At 40.3% G+C, this 8,400-nt stretch overlaps 1 protein-coding gene across 1 annotated transcript in view; it reads left to right on the forward strand.

Annotated features, from left to right (window-relative positions):
- The window catches only part of LOC138945871 (FERM, ARHGEF and pleckstrin domain-containing protein 2-like), a 103,277-nt gene extending 94,881 nt beyond the window's left edge, over positions 1-8,396 (forward strand). The window contains exons 30-31 of the mRNA XM_070317390.1: positions 99-250; positions 1,674-8,396. Coding sequence (XP_070173491.1) covers positions 99-250; positions 1,674-1,758 — 237 coding nt within the window. The 3' untranslated portion in view covers positions 1,759-8,396. The remainder of the gene's footprint in view (positions 1-98; positions 251-1,673) is intronic.
- Positions 8,397-8,400: the final 4 nt, after the last annotated feature.

Genomic DNA, 8,400 nt, shown 5'->3' on the forward strand with positions numbered 1-8,400 from the left:
AACAGCAAGCCGGTTGCAACACATTGCAAACATACATATCTTCATCAACTCATAACAAATAATGATACAATAATCAAACTATGTGAATGTGCTTTCAGGATGACTTCCCCTTGGCCAGTCTGCCGTTGCTAGGTTACGCAATCAATCAGCCAGAAGCGGAGGATGGCATATCCAAAGATCATGTGTTCAAACTACAGTTCAAGAACCATGTCTACTTTTTTCGAGCTGAGAGTGAATACACGTACTCCAGGTAAGTCCAGTTCAGTTCCACAGTTGTGTGGCATATAGTGTTCAGTGTATTGTCTTGGTTTAGTATTTGTGTGTTGTATACTTCGTTGTTGCTGGATATCTTGTCTTGTCTGACTTTTGTTCTGTTGTGTTCAATTTTTCTGAACTACTTATCGAGCCTGTCTCGTTGTTTTATGTTCTCAAAAGAGCTTTTGCAAGAGAAATTACTCTAGGTCTGTGTTGAATTTTCGTGCGTTCGGACTTAATTATGTTTTGGCCTGAGAGAATGCATCTCTGTGTGTTCGTTTCTGTGTGGATTTGAATTCATACTTGTGTATGTGTTTGAATTTGTGCTAGTCTGTTTCAAGTGAATGTTGTGTGTGTGAGTGTGTGTCTGGGTATGGTTGGGTTGGGTTGGGTTAGGTAAGGTTTTGTGTGTACAGTAAAACCTGTAGAATGCGGTCACTGGACTTAACGGCCACTGGCACAATACGGACAGTCTTTATTGGCACGGATCGTTTCTTTCATTAAAATCACTCTACTTAGCTGACACCTCGGAATTACGGACGCGGACGCTTATTTTAGGTCCCTACTAAATTGTGTAACTGCTCAATACGGACAAAGGATGTTCGTTTAACTTCCAAACATCATTACGATTGTCTGTCTTCTCTCTCTCGCAAGCTTGATTTGAGAGGTAAAAGAAGCTTAATCGTGATTGGTCGGCTTTGAGCTGAAACTGAAACAAGCTTATTAGCGATTGGTCAGCAACCTCATAGCCAATGAAATGCATCGAAAGTATTTGACGGAAGTCAGTACATTTGTAAACAACATCGAAGATTCTCACACACTTGCACAGCTGATTCAGTCGCGTTTTGCCGAAGTTTGAATGAATCACGATGGCTTCTAGGTTGCGGAAGGAACGAAACGCTCTCACTTTAGAGCAACGAGTGTCTGTGGTGAAAAAGCTGCAGAGCGGACAATCATGCCGATCGATCGCGCAAGAGCTGGGCTGTGGAAGGACGCAGATTTCAAAAGTCAGCATAGACAGAGAAAAAATTATGGCTTTGTGGGAATCGGGAGACGGTCGAGCAGATCAAAAGTGGATTTCGAAGAAGGCAACTGATTATGAGGAACTAAATGATGCTGTTTTCCAATTTAAAAGTCCTTCTCTGTGGACTGGATCTGTTACAACTGGTAATAAAATACTGTATTTCACTGTTTTTACTTGTTATTTCTTTTACTCTTAAACATGTACATACAATATAGCACTTTACTTTTCGCAACCACATTTGCTTGAACCTGTAAAATAAGGACACCTGCAGAATAAGGACACTTTTCACTGGTCCCAGGGGTGTCCTTATTTGACAGGTTATACTGTATGTGTGTCTGTGTGCGTGCATGCCTGTCTATTTGCTGTGTTTTCAATGCCTACTCCTATGTTCCAGATGGATGGAGGTGATCAACTCGGCCACGAGCAGTGCACGACGGACACGGTTGTTCAGTCGCATGGTCAGTCAAATGGATAGCTAGCGTCTGCTGTTCACGTCGCAACAACCACAGTGTGTGTAACGGTGTGCAAGTGATGTCTTTTCCTGAGACCAGTGATAAATGGACAGTGCTAAATGAGCCAAATATGAAATGAAAGTGAAGCTTCATTCAGCTGTCATAATCGTTGAAGAAGACTGATTTCTCAGCAAGAAATGAGAAACGGACAGATGTTCCTGAGACCAGTGATAAATGATAAGTGCTAAATGGGTCACATAAGAAATGAAAGTCAAGGTTGATTCAGCTCTCGGAATCTGTGGAGGAGACTGATTTCTCAGCAAGAAATGAGAAACGGACAGATGTACCCGAGACCAGTGATAAATGATTAATGCCGAATGAGTCGCATAAGAAATGAAAAAATGCAAGCTGGAATGAGTAAAGGACAAATCTACGTGAGACCAGCCTTAAAGGAGATAGATATCGAACGACGAAGACCAGCTTTCTTCAGCTGTCTAAATCTCAACAACAACAAAAAAACAAAAAAAAATTTAAAGCGTTTTGCTTACATTCATTTCACTGAAGAAGGGCGTGGCCCAAAAGTCTTTGGAACTTGGTGTTTACTGTGGTTTTTTTTCTAATTAATTAAATCTCCCATGGAGGGACTGGACTTTGTTTCTATGGAATGTTGGCAGTCTATCTGCTTGTGTATTTGTGTCTTCAGGAAGAATGGGGAAATGGACAAGTGAACCATCACCTTTCAAAACATTTTGAAAGCATTGTGTGCGTGTGGAGATCTGTTTCAGGGTGAATTGGCTCTCGCTTTAAGTTAACGGTCCGTTTAAGACCAGTATTTAGGTGTGTGTTTGAATACCTGCCCTTTAATCAGACTGCCCCTTTAAGTTGTCGAAGAAGAAAATGATACCTGGATTGTGATCGCAATTCATGGCTGCTCTTTTTTATTTTGTGTGCTTGTAAATAATGTGATTCATTCACTTGTCTCTTCTTGTTCTAAGTTCAGATGTTACTGCATTTTCTGCCATCTAGATAAGCCAAAGACTGCCAGTGCCACTTGTTTTTATTACTTCCTTTTTGTAACAGCATTGTAATGGTGGAAGAAATTGATTCTCTCAGTTTTGAGAAATAGAGGAAGTGTTTTAGCTCTGTAGACTTTACAGAGCTGTGAACATTCTGAGTTGAGATTTATTTTCTCCAATGTTTTTTTTTCATAATGACAGTTTGAGAAATAGAGGAAGTGTTTTAGCTCTGTAGACCTGCGAACAATCTGAGTTAAGATATATTTTCTTGATTTTTTTTAATGATTTTTTCAAATGACGGTTTGAGTGAGATTAACAATGTTTCTCTTCAGTGCTGCGGTAGCAGAACGTGCTCATGGAGGATACAATGCATTTATCTCCCTTAAAATGTGGATCACCTGCCCTTGGCATTTCATTCCCACCATGCTTTGTTCCTTTTATGAATTACAAAAACATAGAAAAATGTGAATCGGGCCCACAGAAGTTCCAAAAAAAAGTGTACAGTAGTACCTGCCATATCCGGTCACCCATTAGTCATTGCAAACGTGACCGCAAATATCAGGTGGCCGTCCATTACAGGCCCCCTCCTCCTCAAAAAAAAAACCCAAAACACGATCAAGTTTTCATGAAGAAAAGAAAGCGATCATCCACGAGCCGCCGATTCATTGTCTCTGTTAGTTTTGCTTTCGTTTATACATGTATCTTAATTATTTGCGTGTTTAACTCGATCGTCCTGGCTAAGCTATTGTTTCGTATGTTTCTATGTGTGTTGTTTGGATTATTATATATGTATTTGAGTGTCAGATAAACAAGTGTTTCAAACTCACATCAGCTGTGATCGATCCGGAAGTGACTGCCGTAAATGTACATGTATGCGCATGTCTGTATTTACAGTTTGCGCATGCGTAAGTATTCATGTCGTCTGCTCGTGCTGTGCCGTCTGTGCACACAACACACACACACACACACACCACAGGCGCTCGCCCGCGAAAGTGACAAGTGGCCGTTAAGTGGCCGCTCCTGTCGAGTAAGAGGGGCACCTTAGGGCAAAAATCAGTGACCGTTGACCGCGTCAGACAGGTTAACGGCCATTAAGAGTCAATTATAGAAGGAAAACTCATTAGTCATGGGAAAGCTGGCCGCTCCGGGCAGGTTCACGCCCACGAAAGGGCCGGAAATGGAAGGGACTACTGTAGCAACATTGCGGAAAACTGTGTTGTTGACATAAAAAGGCTTGTTCTGAAGTCTTTCCACAATCTGGTTGTGTTGGTTTTGCAGTTGACGAATATTGCTATCACTTCCATATGTGGATGCAAGTATTGTGAAGTGATTCTGAGTGATTTGATTTGATTCTCAGCGTGCGAAAATCGTGAAAAGTCCACTCAGCAAGTTTGTCTTGACTCTAGTGTGTAGTGATGTTGTGCTTTTAGACGGATGTGAATGAAAAGTAGTAGTGATCACATTATCCTCAATGAAATTGTATATATAAGTTCAAAGTCTTACCTGTGTTGTTGAACTTGGGTTGTTACTGGCTGGAGAAAGTTTACTTGGGTCAGTTGTGTGCAGTGTAAGGTTTGTTCTCATCATCATTATCACTGTCATCATCATTTTTCTCTCTCTCTCTCTCTCTCTCTCTCTCTCTCTCTCTCTCTCTCTCTCTCTCTCTCTCTCTCTCTCTCTCTCTCTATAAATAACATACACGCACAAAAGCAATCACATACACACATACAGACTTGCACACAAACACCCTCACCCCGTCCATCTCTCTATGTGTTTATCCCTCCTCTCTCCCCTTCTTTTTTTTCATTCGACATCATCTCGCACATATCTCTCTTCCTGCGTTTTCTCTTGCATAGACCCTCTTTTTTTGCTATTTTTCTCTGTTCTAGTCCGCCTGTTGGTTCGGGGTTTTTTTTTAATCACCCTGTAAAAATACAGAGAATGTCTGAATTATATGCAAAAGTTTTTTTGATGCTGAGTAACTGTTTTTAACATTCTGTGCCATTTTAGTTGTTTTCATCATTATTGGTACATGTTCATGTTCTTAACCCCTTCACTGCCACAGTATATTAGCATTTTGGTATTGCTGGTCAATGGGAAAGAACTGTGTTTAAACCCCATCAAGAAGTTGGACAGTAGTTACCTCCCATTTAGTTTTCACAAATGTCCTGAAAAGTGCTGATGTAAATGCCACATACCTAGTATGTGTATGGGCGTAAGACAAACCAAAAATGACCACGTAATACATACGGGGTGGGCAGTGAAGGGGTTAAAGAATAGCATATCACTTATTTTATCACCCAAATAAATGAGAAGCTTTTTGGGAAAGTGAGATTTGTAAATCTGATTCATTATGCAAAGTTTCAAATGATATGAGTACAGTGGTATCTAAAGTAAAAGGACATCCCTTGGAACCAGCCAGAGGTGTCCCTACATTGCAGGTGACCTGTCATGACAGGTATCTCTTCTTCATGTCAGTCACAGCTAATTTATAGTATCCATGTCCCACCCCATGTCACTACTGTGGCTGACTCAACTCACTCAACTCAATGCCCGTCACTCCTGTCAGGGTATGGGCCGCCAACAACAGCTTTTTCTGTTGTTGACGTTTCTGTAGCGAAGTCTTTTTTGCAGGGTGGGGGTGCTAACCCCACGCCCAACCCTCCTCCTTTTTCAGCCGGGCTTGGGACCGTCCTTGGCGGAGTTACTGTGGCTGAGGCTGCTGATTACACCCAAACACACAGACACCTAGGTAGCACGGCTCATGTTGCTGCTAGCTTTCCACTGGGAGAAAACGACACAAATTTCCAAACAATGGGATACTAAAGTGATGAAATGAAAATGTTAAAATACAAGGGGACAATAGGTGGCGTCCTTTCTTGGGAGGTGTCTTCTCATCTGAGGGGCCTCACGTCACAGGTACCACTGTACATGTACTACGCTTGTAATGAGAGATGTGTATGCAATGATAGAGAATTGTGAGTGTTGAAAGAAGGAAAAGTAATGTGTTCAGATACAGTATGCGTTGTTCCATACACTTTAATTATGGTTGTATGCTGATAAAAATGTGTGATGATTTCAACATAAATGAAAATTGATTTCTCTTCTTTTATTACATTGACTGTACATTTGCCACCTATTTTTCTTTCTGTACATGTACATATATTTTCAGCTGCAATGGTTCTGCTTAAACTATGCGCTATTCTGCGTGTGAACTTATTAATCATAAAGAAATATTGAAGTGGAGTATGCAATGCAGGTATGGCAGAAGTTAGAACTGAATGGATTTTACGTGAAGCTCGCGGGAGTTGACAGATGTGTGTACATGAGAATTCAAGTCAGGTGTCTTGTTGCGGCCAATGTTCCTTCCTCTTTTTTTGTTCTTTCTATCTCGCATGCTGTCTGTTGCTCTCCTTCTCTGATTTTTCCTCTCTCCCTGTAATGTTTCTAAATATGACTCCCTCCCTTCTCTGATTCTCTCTCTCTCCCTGTAATGCTGTTTCTAAATATGACTCCCTTCTCTGATTCTCTCTCTCTCCCTGTAATGCCGTTTCTAAATATGACTCCCTTCTCTGATTCTCTCTCTCTCCCTGTAATGCCGTTTCTAAATATGACTCCCTTCTCTGATTCTCTCTCTCTCCCTGTAATGCCGTTTCTAAATATGACTCCCTTCTCTGATTCTCTCTCTCTCCCTGTAATGCCGTTTCTAAATATGACTCCCTCCTTTCTCTGATTCTCCCTCCCTTCTCTGATTCTCTCTCCCTCCCTGTAATGCTGTTTCTAAATATGACTCCCTCCCTTCTCTGATTCTCTCTCTCTCCCTGTAATGCTGTTTCTAAATATGACTCCCTCCCTTCTCTGATTCTCCCTCCCTCCCTGTAATGCTGTTTCTAAATATGACTCCCTCCCTTCTCTGATTCTCTCTCTCTCCCTGTAATGCTGTTTCTAAATATGACTCCCTCCCTTCTCTGATTCTCTCTCTCTCCCTGTAATGCTGTTTCTAAATATGACTCCCTCCCTTCTCTGATTCTCTCTCCCTGTAATGCTGTTTCTAAATATGACTCCCTCCCTTCTCTGATTCTCTCTCTCTCCCTGTAATGCTGTTTCTAAATATGACTCCCTCCCTTCTCTGATTCTCTCTCTCTCCCTGTAATGCCGTTTCTAAATATGACTCCCTCCCTTCTCTGATTGTCTCTCTCTCCCTGTAATGCTGTTTCTAAATATGACTCCCTCCCTTCTCTGATTCTCTCTCTCTCTCCCTGTAATGTTGTTTCTAAATATGACTCCCTCCCTTCTCTGATTCTCTCTCTCTCCCTGTAATGTTGTTTCTAAATATGACTCCCTCCCTTCTCTGATTGTCTCTCTCTCCCTGTAATGCTGTTTCTAAATATGACTCGCTCTTGAGTTGTTTTGATTTTGTTCTTGTTTTATTGTGCTTCTTTTTGCTTATTTTAGTGCATGCTTCATTACGGTTTTCTTTTTTCTCCCTCATTTGTTACTTAGCTTTATTAAAGTAACCTTGACAGTTCAGCTTGGGTTTGCCGGGGGTGGTGAATTTGGCGCTTCTTAATACATGTATGCCACAATTTTCCTCAAGCTTCTGTTCTCAATTCCCTTTAATTTTGTTTGACTTTTCTTCTTTAAATTTGTGCTCTCCCTTTGATGTTTCGAAGCGGCTGAAAAAGAAAGAGATCACAAGTAGATACTAAAATTTGCAAAATCAAAATGAAGTAGGGAGAAAGAAGGACGGCTAAGAAAGGGGAACAAGAAATTGATATACAAGAATAATTGAAAATGATCCATATATGTTTTACAGTAGCTGTGTGTAATCATGGTTTATAACAACCACAAAAGTCACATGAACAAGTGATTGATTCTCTTTTGCGAACCTCTGAAGTTTGTATTTTCTTAACCTTGAAGTGATTTTGTTCACTACATGTATTAAATCATTATCTTTTTGTTAAAAATTTGCAAAAATCTGTTCAAAAATGTATTTTACTAATAGATGGTAAGAACCTTAGCTATAAGAAACTGTGTTCAAAAATGTATTTTACTATGAGTGAATAAATATTATTGTTAGAAAAGTTCTTTGACTGATATAGATATATGTTTGTTGTTGTTCTGCTCTGTTTCTGCCGAGATTTTGCCACGGTATTAGGCAGCTTTCACTGATAGGAGATAGAGACGTAACTTTGCTAGCCTCAGTTCACAGGAAGATTGTGTAATCAGATACAAAGCAAATGTACAGGTAAGCATTGTGAATTTGCAAGGAACACACCAGGGTTTATTTATATATGTCTGGTTATCGCGACTATGAGAGTTGTTCATGGTTCTGTGCGTTTGTATTTGTGTGACTCAATGCAGCAGAGATTATGCGGTTAAAATGATGAAATTGTACACTCTCCTTGAAAGTGACTGCTAGATGTAGCTCATAGTCTTACATTTGTGGTTTGATGAGTGTTTTGATTATTTTATTGAATTTTACCAATGAGTAGCGGTTGTGAAATTCTACGTGAGTGAAAGATTCGTTGTGAACAGATGACGTGTTGTGTACATATATTTTATTTAAAGCACCAATTGTAATGCCTGCTGTTTTGTAAAGGAAAGAATCAATATCTCTGCATGCTTCATAAAGATGATCATTTTTTCTCTT

This window comes from Littorina saxatilis, linkage group LG13, assembly GCF_037325665.1.
Source record: "Littorina saxatilis isolate snail1 linkage group LG13, US_GU_Lsax_2.0, whole genome shotgun sequence".
Lineage (NCBI taxonomy): Eukaryota > Metazoa > Mollusca > Gastropoda > Littorinimorpha > Littorinidae > Littorina > Littorina saxatilis.